This window comes from Anser anser (genome assembly GCF_964211835.1).
Source record: "Anser anser genome assembly, chromosome: 9".
Lineage (NCBI taxonomy): Eukaryota > Metazoa > Chordata > Aves > Anseriformes > Anatidae > Anser > Anser anser.
The window spans coordinates 14,349,643-14,372,780 of NC_139729.1; the positions used below are offsets into that span (position 1 = coordinate 14,349,643).

The 23,138-nt window shown below is 42.9% G+C and overlaps 1 protein-coding gene and 1 long non-coding RNA gene across 6 annotated transcripts in view; one reads left to right on the top strand and one right to left on the bottom strand.

The window, feature by feature from the left end:
- LOC310904436 overlaps positions 1-23,138 on the top strand; it is a 46,223-nt gene that overhangs the window by 14,417 nt on the left and 8,668 nt on the right. For 3 of the 4 annotated variants that reach the window (XR_014588331.1, XR_014588332.1, XR_014588333.1), the window contains exon 3: positions 20,192-20,323. This is a non-coding gene — a long non-coding RNA (uncharacterized lncRNA). Of the gene's footprint in view, positions 1-2,743; positions 4,216-20,191; positions 20,324-23,138 lie in introns of those variants that run through there. The other variant, XR_014588334.1, reaches the window with a different exon arrangement.
- Positions 69-13,578, bottom strand: PLEKHB2 (pleckstrin homology domain containing B2). 2 transcript variants are annotated; one of them, XM_083849178.1, is made up of 8 exons: positions 13,231-13,578; positions 9,833-9,934; positions 9,076-9,228; positions 8,283-8,385; positions 7,317-7,356; positions 5,407-5,496; positions 4,222-4,330; positions 69-2,041 (listed from the first exon to the last, which is right to left on the bottom strand). In XM_083849178.1, exons 2-8 carry the CDS (start codon positions 9,867-9,869, stop codon positions 1,905-1,907), a joined length of 669 nt encoding a protein of 222 aa, XP_083705304.1. In that variant the 5' UTR covers positions 9,870-9,934; positions 13,231-13,578; the 3' UTR covers positions 69-1,904. The 2 variants fall into 2 exon arrangements, with proteins under 2 accessions (XP_083705304.1, XP_083705305.1); XM_083849179.1 differs by lacking the exon at positions 13,231-13,578 and adding an exon at positions 10,054-10,357.

Genomic DNA, 23,138 nt, shown 5'->3' on the forward strand with positions numbered 1-23,138 from the left:
CAGTAGGAAACTTTTGCTTTAGTCCTCTTTTGAACCTCCATAAAGTAAAGCCCTTTTACTACACGTCATTGGCAGAACATATGCAGCTTTTATTAATCTTTGAAAGGACATGCATGGACATTGATATATGGCCAAAAGCCAAAGCTTCTTGAAAGTTTACAATCCCTGGATTAGGCCCACTCTTAGTAATGCAGCCAAGACAACGTACATTTTTCTTCTGATGATTTCAGTTAATTGGTGTTGGTCCTAAGAGTCAGGAAAACTTAGCATTTCCCTTGCCTGTTATCCAAACTTGGCTAAGACCTCTGTTTAAATAAATAGCATACAGCCAAAACAGTGTTAGCATGAAATGAAAAATGTCAGAGCTTGACCTATAATTTATACAGATGCAAGTTCTCATCTACTTTCATCTTTTCTGACATACCTGAAACCCTTTGAACCTTGAGGAAATAAATTTACTTCTGAATGAAAGCGTAAAAAGAAGAAAGCTTTAACATTACAACAGTATGATTACAGGAAGCCGAAAGCGAAAGTATAAAAATAAGTCCTCTTACTATACAGAATTCAACTTGGGCACCCTGCCTCTCTTTACTTCATTAAGAAAGGTGCATTTCTTCTCAGCTTTACTTCCTCTGCCAAGCGCAGCTCAGCATGGATTACAGCAGGATCATGAAACACACTACAACACGCAATGGTTGCACTCTGGGTTTTAGTTCATAGCACAGCAGCCTGCAGGAGCATACTGTGTAAGGAACCAGCCACAAAACCATAAACAGCCAGGTAGGTTCCTTGGAGTGTTTTCCTTAAGTCACAGAAGCAAAGAAGAAACCTTTTGTATGTGAGGGGTACTGTGCATAGAACAAACCCAGTCTCAGCTGTGCTCAAACCTAGTTGCAAATAATGAACCTGGTTCAGGAAACCTTGGAGGCTGAGGAGAAGCAGATGCTATCCCAGTTGTGGCAAGGCAGCTGTTATGCACTTGTGCTGTTTGTGTCCCTTCCCTCTTAACTATTACTGCATGCAGAGGGAAAAATGGCAGGGCTGACAAGGCAAGGGTTGTTCAAGTTACATCTCCTCCTGCAGAGACAGCAATGTCATCATGAGCAGAGATATCAGGCAATGGCTTCTTCCTCAGTAGTGTGGTGGTTACAGCATCTGATGAGACTGACTTCTACAGACATCTTGTGAAACTAAAGATCCATTGCTTCCATCTGAACAGAGGGGAGTGATTCAGGATAAAGAGCAAGCTGGAACAACAAATACTGGTCTTCCTTGCCATTGGTCATTCACATTTCTGGGAGAATAAAAACTGAGGACTGCCACTGCTTCTTAGCAGTTTGTTTTATATGTTTTCAGACAACTTTGCCTAGATGGTGTCAAAGACAAATAGGACTCCATTTAAGAAAACACACTACCATCTGCAGGCAAGTTTAAAAGCAGAAAGCCCTTAAGCATGCCAGATTGCCTAATGCCAAGGACTTTGAGCTGAGCTGTATGTTTGTGTGGGGAATGTTCAGAAACCAGTAGTATATATATGCTAATTCAGGGCTCCTATAAACCTGCTGTTTGGCCTGGATTTTAGACCCCCCAAGAATATCCTTCTACAGTGTTTGTGAACAGTCTGTTCATTAAGCTACTGACTGCTAGTGTGTTACATTGGTGCTCATATTGATCCTTATCACTACAGATCCTACTACATCAGAACAGAGTTCAACACATGCCTTCTCTAACTGCTTAACTAAATAGTGCCTTTAAACTCTCCTTTGGACAGTTAAGAATCAGTTATTAAGATGTTGCTACTGAAAAATAACTATTGCATTTTAAAAGTTGAACAGTAAACAACATTGCCAATATATTATTGCACACAAAGGTTTTTGGAACTACAAAGATTAGGAATGGGTAGTCTAGAAGACCCAGAATAATGATCCCAGAGCCATTCCAGTCGCTGCTCCAGCAAGCATGCTGAGTGCAAGGTCTCCATCGCTGTCACGGTACCGCTCCCGAATAATGACATGGTTTGCAGGGGGTTGGCCGTAAGGTCCTAGGTAGTAAGAGATTGTTAGGAAGAAGGCAAAAGAAATGTAGATCATAATGCCATGCATTGGGATTTCAAAATGTTACCATTCCTTTACCCTGTTCCTTCTATTGAACACTATGATGATATCAGCTACAAAGGTAGAATACATCTCTGCTTTGGATTCAGCTTCCATAATTAAAAAAAAGTTACAGACGCCTAGCAACACTCCTAGCCTCATAAGAAGTTAAAATCTTACAGAAAAGTTCATAACAAAAGTAAAATTGAACATTGTTCTGCATTTATTTTAGCAAAACCTACAAATTACTTGTATCATTCCATCAAACAGATGGTGGGGTTTTTATGCTGGGAACAGATCTAAAAATTGATTCAACCTTGAAGTTAAGGCAAACAGTGAAGTTTCAAAAAAAATCTTTAGCTTTTAAGCCAGTTGTTTGCCAAAAAAATAAAAATAAATTATTTACTCTATAATTGCTCCTTAATACTTCAATTCAGCCTTCTACAGTCTTCTACTACAGTGATCCCTTGTATGGTGACAGCTGCCACATCTTTCATGAAGATTGGCCCAATAGTAAGGGGTTAACCTAAGACTCAAGAAAATACCCATTGACCCCTGTTCTGCAACAAAGTTAAGTTCTGCCTGCCATAAGTTTTATGACTTAGCTCCTATCTGCAAACCAAACATAACAGTATTGCTTTCTTTTTCAGACATTTCAGGAAGATTCAGTATTTTCAAATATACTGTAGTGGGTTTCGAAACAGATACTGAAGTAATCCAACTAACTCAAATGGCAAAGCCTCTCACTGACTCAACAATGCATGGCTAGGCACTCAGAAACTGGAGCTGATAGCACTGGGAACCTCATGAGAAGGATCATGTCAGTTCAGAGAACGAACCAAGCAAGGAAGCTGAAGATACAGGGGTTAAGTTAGTTGATAGGACTGAACTTGACCCTGTAAGATTTAGTTGCAGTAACTCTAGTGAAGGGAAACACTGAGGCTTGGTTGCTATCCCCAAACCATAACTAGTATCTTAACCCACCAACCTTTCAAACTCTGTTTAGGAGAGTTAGTGTTTCATGCTGTATTTTTATCACACAGATTTCTGTGGCTTGACTTCCAAGGCACGCTGGGAGTTTTTAAAAATGGTTCTTCAGACTTTCAACAAGCTGGTGCTTTTCAGTTGCTGAGAACCAACAGAACTCACTTTCCTCTGTGTTTGTACATGACCTGTATCTTAGCACTTCACTAACTTCAAGGAGGAAAAGCTTTAAGAGCTCTTGGCTGGTATACCTCCCTTGTCACAAAAAAAAAGTGGAAAAGGCAAATGAAATAACCTAACAAATGTCAAATGGTAAAAAAAAAAAAGACCAAAAAAACCAACAACACAAGTGGAAAAAAAAATATTCTTGTTTGAGGAGCCAATCATAAACACTCAGTAAATTACATCTTTTGATTTATATTACCCATGTTACCCTAAGCCCCTGATTCTGTAGGACTGCGGTTCTCTGCGCAATGTTAATCCTAAATTAAGGTTACTTAGCTAAAAGCACACCCCAAAATTTAATCTCTTTTATGGAGACTGAAAGCTACACAAACCTGAACAGAGCAATAGAAGACTTCGCAAGGCTGAATGTACTCTCTTACAGTAATTCCAGCATGCAGAAAAGGGAAAAGTTAGTACCATGCTTTGGGAGTGGATTTACCTTTGGAACATTTTCATTTAATTCTAGGGTCATAGCTGGATATCAGCATTGGTAAAAATTAAGCTACAGTTAAGAGCATCAGATGAATCACAACTTCCATCTATGCCCAGTACAGAGTACTGAGCCAATCTTCCTCTAACTCTCCTATCTTTCCTTAGAAAATGTGCTGACTATTGCAGTTAGAGTTGTGTGTGCTTTGAAAAACGTTTATAAATTTAAATACACTGGGGTCACATTTAGAAGGTTAAATCACTTAAATTCTGTTGTGCTCAATTTGCTGTGGAAGGGTGAGGGGACTCTGGTACCAGTTACAAGTTAGGTTTCTTTCTATCACTCTGTTGCGCAGGAGTGGCAGGTGGTAAAGGAAATTGAAAATCTTACATCTGAACCCAGCCTCACATGTCAATTACTTGGTCTTCTCTAACATTAAGGGGATGAAGCTTCTTGGTGAATGTGGAAGATATGGTTGATACTGATTACCTTGGTACGGGTACTGGTAGGGAACAGCATAGGCTTGTCCATTGGAGGCATAGAAGACTTGAGGACCCGTAGCAGGATATGCACCATTGTACTGACCGTAGCCATAAACCTGGTGAAATCAAAAATGTCCAAAATGTTTATTATAAAAGTATTCTTTGCCATATATCCATTTGCGTACTTTGTTCAATTCTCCCTCATTCCTAATGCAGTTCAGGGTTCACTAAAATACCCAGTATGTGCTGATCTAGACTACTCCCTGGAAAGGATTCAGAACAGCTAGAACAGCTGCTTGGAAAAAAAAAAGAATGCTACTAAGCAGCACTCACTTCTCACCCCTAGCTTCCTCCTCTCTGCCTACATGCCAATAACAGCTCTCTGGAGAGCTCAGAAGTGTCAGGTAGGCAACAGCTGGTCCCAAAAAATCTCCAAACAGCTTTCCCCTGGCACACAGCAAGTAAACACCGGATTCATGACAAGTACTCTGTAGCCTTATATTTTGAAAGCAATTTTGCTCTCTGAAAGCCTAGTACTAGCCCAGAGCTAATATAGCTCCCAGTACCACATCTATTTCTTAGCAGTGGCTGGAGCAGAGCAGCGCAACAAGAAATACTCCCCAAAACTGCACCTTTGTCAGAACATCCAGCAGTGTGTATTGGTACAGCCCCCATTCTGTTCCTTCTCCAATGCAGAACAACTGTGCATCCAGGAGCTTGAGCTGATTTATTGCTATGGCATCCTGTATACAACAAAGTCTTCATGTGGTACAAATGACAGCTCCAGTCATTAAATCCTATTTTTAAAACCCCTGATTTTATATCCTTCCAGTGCTTACACAATGTGAAAGTGTGGGCGCACCTCCTTATACTAGAGGCTGCATGGCCAAGATTTTTCAAGATTAACCAGATAACTTCCCTGTCTCTAGGTAGCTTTATTTTCTAAGTTCACTGAGCATCCATCCCTTCATGTATCTCCCAGCCACATCTGTCTGATCCCTTTCATTGGAAATCCATCTCAAATAGCAGTGACAATATTTTGCTAGTGCCTCATTCCCACCCTCCATTTGTACAAACCTTAAAGGAGGATCTGACTGTGAAACACAGCACTTTGGGAGTACAGTTTGGGTGCCTAAAGGATGGCTGTTTCTGCTACCTCATTATTTTAGTGCTTCCTGACTGCAACTCTTACCTCAGGTGATGGTGTAGCATAAGCTGTATAGGGAGGAGGGGCTGAGGAAATGGCTGTCTCATCATACATCACATCAGATCCCACGTAGCCCTAAATACCACAGAAAGATAGCAGTTAACACCTTTCCCTACAGCCAGACAACTAGAGTAGCAAGAGGATTAAAGCTTAATGACCCCAGGAATACCATTTAGATGTGCTGCATGTTAAGAAAGCAGAGTGCCTTATAAAGCCCTGCAATGAGAAGCTACTTGGAGAGCAGATCTGGGAGATCACAAATCCTGATCAACCGCAGGAAGGAGCTGTACAGTTTCTTACCGTATCTCTTAACCGTGTGTGTGCATGGAAGCACATAGACTCATTCCCTCTTTTCATCGTCTCAGTTTTAGAAGTTGTTCTAGTATTCATCCTCAGTTTTCAGATAAAAAACATCTTCATAACTAAGCTAACTGCTGCCTGGCACCCTAGAGTAATAACACCAAGTGCTGCAAGTGCAAATAAAGGAAACAAATGTGATAGGTGCCAGTAGCACCTGCACCTTTTAGCAGAACTTCTTAGCCACCTGTCACCTTATGGCCATGAGGAGACTGAAAATAGATTCAGTAAGAGGGGTTTAAATCTAAGGATTTGGGTGTTGGGTTTTTAGGGATTTTCCTTTCAAATGCCACCTGTAATTTTGGCCCTTTTTGAAGGCAGTCACGAGGCAAAAGTGACAGCTTACCTGAATCTTCAAGGAGCTCTCTAAAGATGATTAAGATTTGTTACAGTAGCCTTGTATTCTTATCCCTAGTATCAGAAGTCTACAATGATGATCTTAGTGGCTTATCCCAAGAAAGAAACTGCTCCCTTTTTTGAATTTACATATGAATGCTTTAGTAGCTCAACAGAGAATGTTCCTATCAGCTCTTTTAACTGGACTGCAGAAAGTCTTTTGATGGCATACTATGACCATATCCCAGGTCAAACTCTTGGTGGAGATCCTAAGGACTGCTTGAAACACTGCTGAAAGCATTGTAGTAAGAAGCAGGTATTTCTACCACCTGAGATCAAGTCCTGAAAGTGTGTGTCTCAGCAGTAAATGTATTCTGTTATGCTACAAGAAACTCCATACAGGATATGACATATGCCTGCAAATGTCTTTAAGTGATGTAGTTCTCAAAGCTAGGATGATCACCCAGCTATTCCACTAGCACTGCTAGATGTTCAGTACTTCTGAAAGCTGTATCAGACACCTGCAGATGGACTCAAACCCAGTTACCTGGCTAGCTCAAGTTCAGTTGGAGAGCTGTAATAGCTTTGGAAAGTGCTAATTTTAGATATTTATTGTGCCCAACTTTCAGTAGCAGGGGTCTGCCTTGGCTGACAAAGGAGATGCACTGGCAGGCTTTGAGGCTGAAAAAGTTGTATAATCCTTCTTGGTATATCTGCACTCCCTTCCAAGCACCTCTTGCTCTCTGCCAAGAGGCATCCCACAATGTAGCGGATCTTACATTAAAACACCAGCTTCTTGTTTAGGTCAAAAGTGTCTCATACTAGCAGTAAGCTTCTTTTAGCACTTGGTCGGCAACAGATAGTAGGAGTGGAAAATGCATTTTTGCTGGTTTGCACACAGCCTCAGTGCCCACTTTCTTTAGAGACCAATTTCCCAAACATTCACATCCACCCAGAGAAATCGCTCTCTGAAATCATTCACTTTCACCCAGAACATATTTGCCCGGCTTTGGCTACAAGGTTGACATGTACTGGTAAGCCAGAAGATCATGCTTCTCCCCACCCACAAACCTTACATCATGCTTATGACCCTGTTCTTCTCTAGCAGAGATGGATGGAACATCAAAGGCCAGCTGATGGACCACAGATATCACTGACAAGCTTCTTCTCTACCATTTATAAAGTCTAGGTAGTACACTTACTGTGTGTGTTCTGGCATCCTGAAGAGCAATTTTCCATGCCCTATGAAAAAACATTGTTTAGTGGAACACTGATAAAAAATAATGACACTTTTTAAGACTATAAAAAAAAAACACAAGGTTGGCAACTAGAGGTACTGCAGGAGCAGAGTATAAGATAATCCATGGGTGAAAGCCTAGTGATACACTAAAACGAATGCACCAAAGTGTTACACCAAGACTGAAAAATAATTATTTCCTTTGCAAAGCTGAGATGGAGTGAGAAGGAACAAGAAAAGGATCGTGCGAAGGAACCTATTTGAAGATCTTCACTGCAGGCACAACAGGCAGGTGATAATGCAGCCATACTCAGAATAAGATAACAGGAAGAGATACAACAGGAAAGTTGTATCTCCTGCCTCAAGAACTGCTTCTGTGCTGACTAGAGGGTGTGGGCCTTGACACTATGACAGTTTGAACAGAAGGTACATAGACTTCACACAGATTCTCCTATGCTATATGGCTGGGAGCATGCATGATGCACCGTGCATACTTGGCAAGCGCTGGTGATAGATGTTATCCAACTACACATAGCTAAGCTCAGCTGAGAGTTCACAATATTGGAGTATTCTTCTTTTCAGTGACTGGGACGTCCTTGGACTATGCAGGTTCATGTACTACTTTAAGAAGGGGAGAGGGGAAAAAAAAACCTGTTCAGCATGTTTTGCATTAACCGTATTAATAAGATGCATTTACTCCTCTTCATCCTTCAGTGTTTTCAGTGACTTGCAGTTAGTTTGCAAGAACTACACCTATATGAGTTAGGCAACTTACAGGATAGCTATGTTTTTTTTATAACTGAAAGCCTGCTTCAAAATTTTCCTGAAACATGTCTCTGAAAGTCTGAAGGAAGGATAATAACAAAGGGGAGACAGAAGAAAAGATAAAGGAGGAAGGGGCAGCAACACCAATACTCTTTGGCAGACTTACAGGCAGTCATCTGCACTTTCTGCACAGAGGTTGACTGTCTTTCCATCACGACAAACAATCTGCAGTAAACAGTCTCTCTGCTTCCCCTCTGGAGGCTGGAAATCTGAGTCAGGAAAAAAAAAATGAGTAAGGAAGTATCTATAACCAGAATTTCATGATCTCATTTACAAGAAGGGAGATAGATTATGCAAAACTCTGGACAAAATAAATTATGGCCTGTTATAGCTGCTTTCCATGACATCAGAACAACTTACAGAAAGAAGTAACCTGCTCTCACTCTTCAGAGTATGTTCTGAAGGTAATTAGCTCTGAAGGTCACTCTTCATAAATGCAAGTGTCTTATAGCAGAACCAATCTGTACCCAGCAGTAAATACTCTCCAACACTTGTGTCCTTCACTGATGCAGCATCAAGTGGAGTTTTAACAAATGCTAGAAGTGAACTTAGTAATGCTTGAAAAAAAATATCTGCTGAGGTTTCCCATTTTGAGTCCTGCCTCTCCCTCCAACCAGCACCATAATTTCACCAGTAACACACTATGACTAGACACAAAAGTCTACTGCAAATATCCTGTTTCACAGAGTTATAGAAGGAAGTAGCAAACCCTAATGGTGATACCTTGCCATGGACATCTACAAGGGAATTTCATAGCTGGGGAGTTCTTGCGGTTGTTTTTTTCTTTAACAGCAAGGCTGCACGCTTCATGGGCATGTTTACTTCTGATCAAGTAGTATTATAACCTCAGGCACTGAGGTTGAAAAGAATCTCTCAAATCCTGAAGGTTTCACTCTTACCTCGACATTCATTCCCCACTCTGAGGTTGATGCAATGGATTCGCATGTGGATTTTATCTTCTATATCATGGCGATTCTGATCATCATAGAATATTAAACGGCCATCAGACCATAGGTCAAACCAGTTCTTCTTCCAACGCCGTAAAATAGTACCTTTAAAATAAGATAGTCATTTTTGCGGGCACATATTAGAGAGTATTTGTGTCCTAGAGTTAATAAAAATAAAGATATCCTTCCCAGTTGCCCCAGTGGACAAAGGCATTCTTAGGCTCCAGGCAAAATCCTATCCTACAACATCCCTGTATCCCTGTTTTAGAACATTACAAAATTAGGTTTCATATTTTATCTACTACTCTGTCACAACAGTTTATTTTAAGGGCTATACCTTGGTGCTTTAGTTCTAATTTGCTGCAAGACAAGCAGAGGGCATGACTAATCGAAGACATTAATGTAAGGTGTCAGGTAAAGTTTCCAAGTATCCACTTATTTAACATTAATTACAGAGCAGCATCTGAAGCTGAAGGACAATCAGATACCTCTGATTGGTATATACTGTTTCCTACTAGTATACCCAAAAGAGCACATGGAAATGCTTAGGCAGGCCACTTAGTGGACTGTGTCCTACAGTTAAAAAAAACAAAAACAAACACACACAAAAACAAACAAACAAACAAAAAAACCTCCCACACACCTAGCGACTTTTTTAAAGGAGTTAGCCAGAGGGAGGAGAAGAGGAGGTAAGAGGTCCACAACTTACTTTGCCGGAACAGCCAGCCGCTCTTCACAAATGCCATTGTTACTTTATCCGGTGGACAGAAGAGGAAGATGGGGGTGATCAGTCAGTATTTCACAACAATACCTAAGAAAGAGGCATGTCAAGTTAGAATATCATGGTTTACTCCACTAGTATTGCAGACAGAGAAGGTAGATCTCTGCTGAAGATATTTACTAAGGCCTAACTAGTATTCTAGGACTTACCAAGTGGAACAAACGTGCGATTGTAGCAATCCAGTGAGACTATCAGAGGCCACTCTTAAGTTTAACTGGGAAATGCACAAGTTTATGATTACAGCTGTTGCAACTTGGAGAAGAGTCACACTGGTGACGGCTGCCTGACTCACCACCACCCCTTGCTTTCAAAGTTGTTCCCTTGACCTGCGCTTCCTTTACTCTGCAGTGTCAAGTGACCAAGCAAACTCACTTCCTCCATCCTTTTCTCCCTCCCTTTTTCTGAACTTCCTCTTCCTTTTTTTTTTCATTCACTGACTCTCGAAATCTCACCAAAACAAAAGCTGAAACTGTTTAAACAGGAAGGAGAAAGCTGTTTTTATGACTTGTATGTCTTCCAAATTGTCACTAGTTCCCTCCAAGATGAATTTAAGTAAGTACAAGTTAAGCCCATAGAGTGAGATTCTCATTTCTCCTCAACTTTGAAATGAAGCTTGAAATGGCTTTGAGAAGGACCATGCATTAAATCCAAGTTTTCACACATGACATTCAGCCCCTGTAGTCTGGTGTATGAGCAAGCCAAAGAAAAGAGATCGAACATAGGGGATACTGGCGGAAGAGTTTTGGTTTTACAGCATAATGACATTCTGGCTGTTGTTTTAAGATGGACTAATGAAAACACAACCGTATGGATGCAGCTGAACTAGAAAAGAAAAAACAGAAGTGTTTTTAACCCTCCCCTGAGAAGGCTGGTTTTTTTTTGGAAATTACTTGTGAGGCTTGTAAAGCCAATATGAGAGAGACACAGAAACCTCCCAGGTAACATTTTACTTGTAGCAGTATAAAAAGAGGGGAGAAAGGTGGCATAGTGGGTTTGATAGCCAAAGCAAACCCCACCAGAGAAGGAATGGCTGAAAGTAGGGGAGAAACGAGGAAGGGAAGAGAGTTTTGTTATCTTTTCATAAATATAAAGTTAGTAAGCATCTGCTTATTTTCTGATAGATGTATATACGCAATCTATTGTGTATTGCTTGTACTGTGTCTGTTTCACAATTGCCCTTACTGGGCAAATATTATAACATACAACTAAAGATTATAGCTAGCAGGACTTCCTACTGAAAGAGAACGCCACATCCAGCACAGGCTTGGGTGTGACAAGTGAGAACCACATGCAGCTAAAGTTTAAACTCCAAGACAAACTTTAGAAGGCTTTTGTATCTGCTTGCTGGGAAAACAAACATTTAACTGACAGCCCAAGGAAAGGGAGCATGAAACTCCTATCCTATTTTAATCCTGGTCACCAACCAGGTCCTGCTTTGAGGTACAAGCATCCTGTTGTCACTGGGCTACAGAGGGAGGGGAGACCTCATCACGGCCTACAGCTTGCTCATGAGGGGGAGCGGAGGGGCAGGCGCTGATCTATTCTCCTTAGTGACCAGCGATAGGATCCGAGGGAATGGTGTTAAGCTGAGGCAGGGGAGGTTCAGGCTGGACATCAGGAAGAGGTTCTTCACTGAGAGGGTGGTCGCGCACTGGAGGAGGCTCCCCAGGGACGCAGTCACGGCACTGAGCCTGTCAGAGTTTAAGAAGCATTTGGACTGTGCTCTCAGTCATATGGCCTGAGTTTTTGGGTAGACCTGTGTGGAGCCAGGAGTTGGGCTCGGTGATCCTTGTGGGTCCCTTCCAAATAGGGATATCCTATGATTCTATGGTGTTTTAATAGTGTAAGAGCCAATGAAGAACTTGCATGACTGTTCTGCTGCAAGCACAACAGTAGGCCATCGAGTGTTTGTAGCTGCCTTTAAACCTAGTCTGTTACACAACAGCATAATTAGATTTAACTTAGACACACGAAGGGGAAGAAATGAAGAAAAAAACCCTCTCTCTTGACAAATCAAGTTTTGCCTGTGATTACAGGATGCCTCGCAATCCAAGTCTCACAGTACAGAATGTCTCACAGCCAGCTAGGGATACAACAGCAAGAGGCTTCAGCAGCTGTACAGCACTTGCATGCCATCTCAGAGGCAAGAACGACGTTCTCCCAACACAGAGCGTAAGCGCTTAAAACTTCTGCTCTGGAGAGCGAGCAATGAATCACACAGAACAATCTGTCAGCACTAACGTAGGAGGTGTAAAAACAATTACATATTCTTCTCTGGTCCTTTTTTAAGCACAAGCACTCACTTTAAGTCCAACACAGTATTCACATTCGACCCACATTACGTTTAAAAGAGTATTTCCAGAGCGAGAAGACCACCTGGCAAGATCAGCTGCAACTGTGCAGTATTTGCTTGTTAAGCTAGCTCAACGCAGAAAACGGTACTGAAATACTGATGAATCAGTTTCTTTTGTCACAAACCTCAGCAGAAGTTCCTCGGTGACTGAAATCTAAAAGCAGTAACGCCCTAAGCTGAACACAAGAGTAAACACAGAGAAGGTGTGGGGCTATTTATTCTTTCCTGCTCCTTAGAACAGCAGCTTTCCTTTCCTGCACAGAACATCACGTGGAATATCCAACAGCTTGTTTCAGCCGACTTCTTATTCTCAAACCCAGGCGCTTGATGGGAAGAGTGAACTTCAGAACAAACCAAATGCTTCCTGCGACTTGTAGCTGCCGGAGCACTTTTGATTAATGCCATCGAGCTAGCAGGAGGCCTGGATCCACGCAGACAGGAGGTGTTTGGCCACGCAGCCCTCACAGCAGAGTCGAGTCCCAGGCACCCGGCAGCACCCACAGCCGCTCCCTACCTCGCTGTTACCGCCCTCCCAAAGCATCAGCTGAGGGACTACAGAAAGCCTCAGGCCCGGCAGAGCCGTCAGATGCCGCCGTGTTGCTCCCCGCTTTGAAACGAAGCGAGTTTTCCATTTCTGGAACTTTCTGGCTCTGCGACGAGCTCCCCGCAGGCCGTTTTCCTGGTTTAGCCCTAGCCCTGCCGAGAGCCGCGTATCTCGGCCCAAAACCAGTTCACGCCTCAGCGCACCCGAATCCCCGGAGCCGGGGAGCGCCGCCCGGCTCGGCCCCGGTCCCCGCGGGGCAGCGCCCCAAGCCGCCCGGCCCGGCCCGGGCTCGCCGCCCGCCCTCCGCCGAGGCAGGCCGGGGGCTGCGGGCCCCGGGGCTGCCCCTCCCGGCCCCGGCCTGCCCCTCCCGGCCCCGGCCTGCCCCGCGCCCCCCGCGGCAGCCGCCCGGAGCGGCCCCCGCCGCCTCACCTGCTGCCGCCGCCGCTGCTCCCGGCCGGCCCCGGCCTGACGTCAGCCGGCCGCGCTGCGCCGCCCCGGCACGGGCAGGCCCCGGCCCGGCCCCAAGGCCCCCGCACGGCGGAGCCGGGGCCTTGCGGGCCGCGCCGGGCTTGTGGCGGCGGGTGTGCCGTGCGTGTCCGTGTTGGGGTCGCCCCGCGGTTCGTTTCTCCCCTGGCACGCTGCCTGCCCTCTCGAGCTGCGACGTTTCGGCTTTATTTCCTCCTCGTCTTCTTTGTAAGGGTTGTAAGAGGGTCACTCGCTGATGTCTTGCCGTGGAAGTGCGGCGAAGAAGCGTCCGCTTTGTTCGAGGTGTTGGAGACCAGAAGGGGCCAGCTCGCCAGTGACAGCTGGTACACAACACGGCCACGCGCTTCATCACAGCGATGCTCGCGTGACAGCTCAAAATGCTCTTTGGGTCTGTGCTGCCCACGCACTGAAGAACCTGAGCTGAAGGAGCATGCACAGTGTCACTAACTAATTGATTTCACAATAGGAATTTCCATTTCTAACCCAAAACGTTTGAAATTGTTACATTTTAAAAATAATGTAAAGCCTCCTAGCCAGGTGTAATATTTCTTCTGGATGATGGAGCTTCCTTTTAGAACTTTTCCCAGACTCATCCTGCTTAGATACAAGGGAACATGGCTCTTGTCATTGCAGCAAGTAGAAAGAAGATAAAGAAAATAAAACCCACATCATTAATAGGTTGGTTTCAGCCAAACTCTTAAGACTGAATGATACAGAAATAATGTTTGTCAGAGATAAAATTTCACTTGGTCTGTCAACAACCTGCTAGAGTTCCTCCCTCCCATCTATGCCCTCTTCTGGAACACAACAGGAATTCTAACTAGAAATCACATAGAAGGGCTGTGATTGTAATAGCATAGTTTGTGGCTGCCAGCTATCCCATTCTTTGATGTGTCTTTGAAGTACCATAAAAGTAATAAAGGTAGAACAGGAGGGATAAAGGTGGCTTGCGGAAAACGGACTCCACAATCAGTAAGATTGTAAAGTAGGTATGTTTATTCAGTGTTGGACAGCACGGGGGGTAGTCCCACCAAAGTCGTGCACACCTGATGCAGCAACTTGCCTTGGTTACATGCAGTGAAGAGTTACATATGCATGAAGTTTCACAATACGCCTATACATATTCATAACCTGTCCCCACTTCATATTAAAATTAGTTCCAAGGAGTCGTTTCCATAAACTCCTCCCACCTGCGCTTGTGCAGTGTCTCCTGGTGGTGACCATCGGGGGTCGTGGGGATGAAGGTTGGTGACTTCCTCGTTTGTCACCGCTAGTTGACCTCTTGTCTTTGTGCAGACTCAGTTGCTCCTTGGCTCTTGTCCATCTGCAGGACCAGTTTCTGCCAGTTTCTTAAGATAGGCTCACACTCTTATTAAGAGACTGACCTTGGTAAGGGGCCCAAGGCTTCTTGCTTTAGTTAATTTGCACAACGCACCATAGTTAGCAAAGACACTACATAGCATCCTAGTTTAATGCTGTCAGCGCTCTATCTCTACTTGATAAGATTCTCCTAACTCCTTCTCTCAAAGGGAGATCTTCTACCTATAAATAGAACTGCAGGTTTCAGAACAAATGAGTAAATAAGAGTTGTGTGGAGTAAATTCTGCAGCAAATTCATTTCTGTTCATGTAGGAGGCTTTTCTCTCAGGCTAAAACCATTTGCCTTTTGTTGTTGAGAAAGTATTTTCAGGAACTTGAGTGTGTTGGGTTAGATGTAGAAGGTAAGACAATCTTCAGACTGGGGGAGTGAGCAGTTTTCTTGCAGAAAGAAAAATACTCCTCTTGAGTTTTTGGGAGCATCAGCAGATCCTATCATTGGTGTGCAGTCACCATGGGACAGCTTCCTTTTTGGTATGTGTTCAGTGTTGGCTGTCCAGGTTTGTCTAAAACTTCGGTTAGATTAGTTTTAAAATGATTTTTAAATTCAGTGAGAAACTATCATGGTGGTTCGAGAATGAATTACCTCCACAGCCACAGAAGAACGTCAGGAGTTTGTACAGCAGCTGTTTGGAGCCATATCCTGTGCTGTGTTTACCTTGGAAGCCCAATTAGGGCTATGAACACAGATGCAGGAACCACCAGATCTTCAGTTTGCCAGAAACTTTAGCATATACTGGAAACCCATACAAATATACGTCAGGCTTATCATCCCAGTAAAACCTGAAGCGTTTTGAATTAAATGTATTGGGTTCTGCATTTGCAGATGAAACGTTCATCAGGGCATTTCTAACTAGCTGTGCTGCAGAGCTGAGGGTCTGAGTCTTTGTACCTAGAGCAAAAGAACTAGAAGATTTAGCTGAATGTGGATTGTCTACAAATCGGACAAAAAGGTCTGTCTGCCACTGAGGCATGGAACTAAAAACATTGTTGAAATTTTAAGCCTATTCATAATAATCAAAGGTTCAGTTACCAAAGCCCTTTTTTCTTAATGCAGTTACTGTCCTGAGTCAAAGAAACCAAGGCTGAAGTTCAGTTTGCCAGCTGTAGTTACAACATACCAGTTAAAATTCGATTGGAAAATTAAATTGCTAAATACCTAAGAAATTACTGTTCTGAAAAATGTACTTGTAAAAATTGAGCTGTATGGTAGCCTTTGGCATAATGTTTGCCTCTCCAATGTGTGTTAAATTTTGAGTGCCACCAACATAGTTTTTTAAATCTCCACAGTTATTTGAGGGTCTTCATAGATTCTTTATATGCTGCTGAAATTTAAATCTTGGATTTCCTACCTCTGTTCATAAAATATATTTTAACTCTAAACCAGGCAGAACACACATTTTCATTAAACAAATTATATTAAATAAAATACATGCCAGCATTATTAAGTTCTATAATTAATGCAGTTAATGGTACTACAACCAGTAAAGTGCTCAACCAGATTAAAAAAAATAATAATTAAGAACCAGCAATGCTTGCAAGTTAATGAAATGAAAGATATTAAAAGCAATTAAAAATATTAAGAAGCTGACCAAACCACCCTAGTTGCAGCAGAAAGATCTGCTGCTAGAGAACACCTGAATACAAATTAAAAGAACTAGGACTCCAAATTTGTTATATGGTTATTATTGTTTTTATTAATTTTCCACAGCTTAACTAGGAAGTTTGAGGGCAAGTTGAAAGGAGGTAGAGATTAGGTGAGAAGAGCAGAGCAGAAGATAGGTCCAAAAATAAAGCAAGCTTGATTAAGTCTTTGTAAAACTGCCAACTCTGCAATAGTTTGTAAATAACATATAAGGTTTCCCTGATGAGAGGGTGATGGAAAAGGACATATTTCTAGTTTTGCAGAAGATTGTGTTGTCTCAGCTGTGAATACAGTAGTCCCAAACAGAAAATTAAATCGTAGACTTGGAGAAAAATCTTTATCCAGACTGCCTCAACACACTGACTTCTCTCAGTGGACAGCTCTTAGCTTCTACCTTTCCCAGGGGTAAGTGGCCTTGCACCCAAGATTAAAATTCCTTGGCACATGATCATTTTACCTGCAAAAGTGAATATGTGGGGAACTGAAGTGAAGGGCACAGATTTTTATGTCTCTTTGGGCTTTGTTCCACTCAAGTATGCAAAATATGGCATATCCATGCAGCAAAACATAACATGTAATTGCAAAACATAGCGTATCTGTATAACGTATCTGGAAAACAAAGTGTGCTCACAGACTGCTCCAGCCGAATGTGGCTAGGAGTAAGGACGCAGCAGTGCAGACTGTAGGACGTGCTAGCAGCCACGCTTCCGGGGATTGTGGAAGCATATCGTGATTGCAGACACACAAGGAAGGGCTTGTGCACTCGTCTTCCCAGTTCTCATTGCCCTTGGGAGTTGGGTTTTGCTAGGGGTGATGTGCAACGCAACCATCCACTGCATCGACAGAACAGATGTGCATTTTCAGAGCAATTCCAGAACTTGAATTCAAGACATGCTTAGGAAAATCTGTGGGGCCAAGGCTTCAGAGGTGAGAAAAGCCTAATTTGCTTTTGAAAATGGGACTCGCTTTTAAGCAGGACAATGCCTAACTGCCTACTCTAGCATACTGACAGCTTGCTCAACTGCATGAGAAGACTGTGACAAAGGTCGGGAATACTCCTTCTTGACCCATAACTGAAAACATGCCTGCCCTCTTGCCTTCCTCTGGACTGTGGTTTGTGGCACTCCAGACAGCTCAGTATGCTTCCCAAATACAACGATCTCTTCAGAAACTTAGTCTAGAGGAAACAGTAGGGAAAGTTACATGCAAATAAGATGTTGTCTGCAGCTTCATGGTGCTGAGGCCGGTGTAGCCTGCCAGGCAGCAGATTGCAGAGTGCACTGCGAACAGCAGAAAAACAAAAAGCCTGGCCGAAAGCTGAGGAACTTTCTGGGTGAGACTCTGGGATTTCATTGTCAGCTTCTATTGTTCGGATTTGATCAAAAACAAACCGGTATGAGAAAGACCACACGCTTATCAGACATCCCTGCAGGTTACACCACTAGAAAGCCATTTCACTGTTAGTGAACTGCCTGCTTGGATTTTGCTTTTATTTGTAGGCAGTTTTTAAAAGCACAGGATCATCAGAGGTGGGCTAGGGCCTTTGCAACTTGCAAAAAAAACCAACAAAAAACCTGTCTCATCACAGCCATTCCAAAGAGGAAGAGAGAAAACGATTTCTACAACACATCTTTGTTTTCCACTAATAACTGTGTTTGGACCTGTGAGGCAGCCGGTGTCAGTGGGAGTTTTTCCTCTGAATTACCTTGGCTCTGGCTCTCACCTGTACTTGACATTGGCTGTACTGTTCCATTAGCATTTAATGATAGCTCTAACAGAGAGGATTTACACTGATGCTCGCAATCTACAAGAAGACATGGCAAGAGAAGAAGGAAAAACTGAAATAATTAGACTCCATTTTCATAGAAGAGACTAAAGCACAAGTCAGGGACAGTAAGTCTCAAGTACAGTCACATTGAAAATCTGTGCCAATGTGGAGAAGTTGATCTACACCTCCTGGTGCCAAGTCAACATATGCTTAAGTTCCCTGGTCAGACTGCCCAGTGCCTACCACCATAGTTGCTCCTGGTCTATATTCTAGTCTGTCAATACTTACACCTAGGTATAGAAGCTTCTGTTACGTGTTGCTTGTTAGTGAAGATTAGGACATGGGTCGAGAGTCAACTTTGGAGTAACTGTTGGTGAGGGGGCGCCTTTTTTGCCGAACTTCATTCTTGAAGCTCATCGGAACTGGAAATGTAAAAGTCAAAAGTCTGTTTGCTCTGAAGACCCTGTTCTGTGCTGGCTTAAATTCATGTTGAACCTGTCCTATTAAACCTAGCCTGCTCAACAGTGGAATCAGCGAAAATCGTCATGTCTTCAGGAGGTTTTGTAATAGATCCCGTGTTTTTTTTCCTTCTCTTCCAGGAGTCAGAGATTAAAGCACGTCGTCACAAAGTGCAGAATGGTGATTGGTTGTTTCTTGGGACTTATCATGTTGTGTACTAGCTACGCTGAAATGTGTAGGAAGTGTTCGTGTTTGACTTCTGCTTTTTATAGCAAACAACTCCAATAACTGCATCTCCCAGAAGCCTCTGCATGCCTTTTTATTAAGCAACAGGAGCTCTGGCTAAGGGTAGAGCTTCTTGACTGACAGTGCTTTATTCTACAGCTGAGCTTTGCCATACAGTCCTGAGGTATTCTGGTTTTCTCCAAGTGAAAACAGAAAATCTGACAGCTACTTTCCAGAAACTGCCCTAAAAGAAGGCCAGGGCATTATACACAGCCAAACCCAGGTACTCTGAATTCTCTGCTAAGAAATGTTTCTGCCAAGTATACCCCACTGAGATCTGACCGACTTGCAGCAGTAGAGCACCACACAGGGTAGTGTCATTTGCTGTTGCTCAAACAAGCCAGAAGCAAAATATCTCTCAGCAGAACAAGGAGAAGGCTAGCATGGAAGTGTGCCTCAGAAATGCCTCTCTTCATCTACTGCTTTGTATTAATTCTCCTTCTTTTCAAACCTCTGCTCTTCCATATAACCTGTGGACCTGGATTTTTATTATATCTTGCATTTACTCTTCTGCACCTCCTGACATTTTTTCTCACAACAACAAATACTACTTTAACTTACCCAGTTCTCCTCCATCGAAATTGCTGTGTCAAAATTTCTTTCTCTTTTACAACACTGTGAGTTAGGACAGGACCTATGTGCAGTGTGATTGAATTGAACGTCAGACACAGACATTGAAGCAGAAACATTTTAGGCCTGGAAGAGGAAGAACACAGAATGAAGCATCTAGCTTCAGCATCCAACTTGTAGAAGTAGAAGGAGATGGGCACCTCAGAAAATATGCAGGAAAATCTCTGTCTAAGCAAAACTCTCTAGATGGTGTATCAGCCTGAAATAGTTCAAATATGAATCTTACTGGCATGCAGAGTATTTTCCTTCCAGCCTGCACCTAGGTTTTCCTCTTGTAGAAAGGGTGCAAAAGATAGAAATGTATGCCTAGGTTTAGTTAAGAAACATCCCTTTTATCCCTTGCTGCTAACATGGTAACACAACAGTGCTACAGGGTCTGGCAGCCTGAACTTTGCCAAGATAATCATATTGAAATTGAGTCAGGGCAAAAGTTTTCTCTCTTTTTGTTTCCTTACTGTGTTGGGTCTGGAAGTGTTTGCAGGTTGTTACAAATGACCAGCAGAATGAAAATTGTAAAGATTTTTATTTCAAGCACTGAAGGTATTTTTCTTATGCTAATATGTTGGGCCAGCACTGGAAGAAACAGCCCTTAATTAGAATGTCATGAAAAATGCTAAGGTAATGCCTATCTGTGCAGTAACTGACAAACCTACAGAGAATAAAGCTCTCCGTACTGTATGTTCTTTGCATATACAAAAGCTTAACAGACAATTACTTGACAATTTCTATATACCTTGCAGAAAGCATTCACCAGAAACCAGTGATGGGAACAATCAAAGTCCAGGCAAGGAGCCAGCGTGCAACTGATTTTTACAGCGTGTGGATCAATTGCTCTAAACCTCATCTCTATGAAAAAGGCTTCAGAGCAGACAGTAAGAGCTCTTTACATTACTTGACCCATGATCTAACAGCAAACCAGAAATTGAAAGTTCTGTTGTTGTTTGTATCACAGTAGTTACAGATGCTTGGGCATCCCTGTGCACTGTATGTATGGGAACTGAGACAGCCTTTCCTCACTAACTTATCATTTAAAAGACATGGTACAAAAAGAGTTAATACAACGCATCTCTGAGACTGATTTACCAGATCAGGTGCTGTTTATTTACTTGGAATAGATTGATAAATTGGCTCCAAAGCAGAAATCTATTTTTCAAAACCATTCAAGCAAGAACAATAGATAAAGTGATTTCAAGGATTGTGGTTTCACTGCAGTTTTATTGCCAACTGTGCTTGTATTTCAAGGTACATTGTCTGGTTTGCAACTCTGCAATAGCATTCAGTAAATATCCATGTCTGCAAAGAAATTAATTCAGCCAAAGACATACGAGTTAAGGCTGATTTTGCAAACATTCTTTCCTCAAGTAAGTGTCTGAAAAAGCTGCAGACCTTCAGAAAAATGTAACATCTGTGGGACGTGAATTCTTCTTGCTATGTTTTGTGTAGTACTAGGGTACAAGATGGGCTTTGGACTCAGCCAGGCCCTACTATACGTAAGAAAAAGAATAATTGCAGAATAGGGACTTAGAAAGTTGAAGGCATATCAAGAGAGTTCATGTTCCATCAGAATTAGCACAGTTGAAAATCTAATAATCCTAACTCAGGGTATAAAAGGCGTCTACTTCAGGTACTGACTTCACTGGGATTACTCCTGTTGATAGGCATCTGTGCTGAATCAAAGCAGCTGGTTAGGCAAATTAGGCTGGTTCAGTAAGAAAGAAAAATCCATCCCCACTCCTCATGTTCAGCATTGATTGGCTCCTGCAGACTGGAATCTGAGAACACCTCTGAGACTTGGAGCTGGAAAGGGATCTCCATATAGCAAATCCATGTATGAATAAATTCATCTTCCTTCTGCATCACTTAATACAAACACATCAGCATATCATCTATACACCTGCCCTAACTTCTCTGAAGCTCTACGGTATTGCTGTCTAACCAGATCAAGCTTTAAAATCACAGAATCACATAATGTTAGGGGTTGGAAGGGACCATGACAGATCATCTAGTCCAGTCCCCCTGCCGGAGCAGGAACACATGGATCAGGTCACACAGAAAAGCGTCCAGGCGGGTTTTGAATGTCTCCAGAGAAGGACACTCCACAACCCCCCTGGGCAGGCTGTTCCAGTGCTCTGTCACCCTCACCGTAAAAAAGTTTTGTCTCATATTTAAGCGGAACCTCCTATGTTCCAGTTTGCACCCATTGCCCCTTGTCCTATCATTGGGTGTCACCGAGAAGAGCCTGGCTCTGTCCTCCTGACACTCACTCTTTCCATATTTTTTATATTCATTAATAAGGTCACCACTCAGTCTCCTCTTCTCCAAGCTAAAGAGACCCAGCTCCCTCAGCCTCTCCTCATAAGGGAGATGCTCCACTCCCTTAATCACCCTTGTGGCTCTGCACTGGACTCTCTCAAGCAGTTCCCTGTCCTTCTTGAACTGAGGGGCCCAGAACTGGATGTAATGTTCCAGATGTGGTCTCACCAGGGCAGAGTAGAGGGGGAGGAGAACCTCTCTCAACCTACTAACCACAGCCCTTCTGATACACCCCAGGATGCCACCGGCCTTCTTGTCCACAAGGGCACAGTGCTGGCTCACGGTCACCCTGCTGTCCACCAGGACCCCCAGGTCCCTTTCCCCTTCACTGTTCTCCAGCAGGGCAGTCCCCAACTTATACTGATGTCTGGGGTTGTTCTTGCCCAGATGCAGGACTCTACACTTGCCCTCATTATATATCATTACATGTCCTTCATTACAAGTGTCCTTTTCCCTGCCAGCCACTGAGCCACAGTCATATGGTAACTCCAGTGCTGACAGAGCCTAAATGGAACCGACCAAGTTATAAAGCATAATAGAATTTCCTGGAAGCTTCCCCAAGCTGTCCCCATTTGTATAGATAGAAGCACAGATTTGCCAACGTATTGGGTGTCTAAAGAAGCAGTTAGGAATCAATTTTATAGTCTAAGGAATGTGTGGCATCTTCCTTCTTAAATTTCTAAGGAACTTTTCAGACACTTCTATGATACCAATTCATCCTATCAAACTTCAGATACTTCATTTAGGCACTGTGACAGTGATGTAGTTGCTTTAGATTCCCTCTATAATCTTTGGAAGACAGACAGGCCTCTCCAGACAGCGCATCCACCCCCCTCAAATTCCAGTCACTCCCTAAGGGTGCTGTTGTCTCTCAATTGAATAAACAGAAACCCTTGAGTGATCCTGCTCCTAATCTGGACATGTAAGGGGCTTGCATCTAAGTGGAAAAAATCTGGATGTAAGTTTCTTGCTGTATCTTGAAGTGTTTTGAAAATGTCCAAGATTACTTCTTACTCGAGGATCACAGAGAGCACGGCTTCACTCATTCTCTTTGACTCAAAGAAAACATTGGCTTCGTCTTGTCTAAATAGTGCCTGTAACTGTCACTGCAGCTCACCTCAGGTGATTACACAACAGAGGAGTAGTCATTTCTCCAGAGCTTGCCTAAAGCTCTGTTAGCTGTTTCCTTGGGGGAGATAGAAGGGTTTAGAACGACACATAGTGCTCCCATTAATATTGTACTGCCCTGCAAGAGCACTGAGCTCCACCCCATACATAAATAATGCTGGCCTGATTAAAAAGCATATATACCTTTGAAAAATGCTGGAAGGCATTACTATTTATATTACCCTTAAAATGTACATAGGCAGGTGA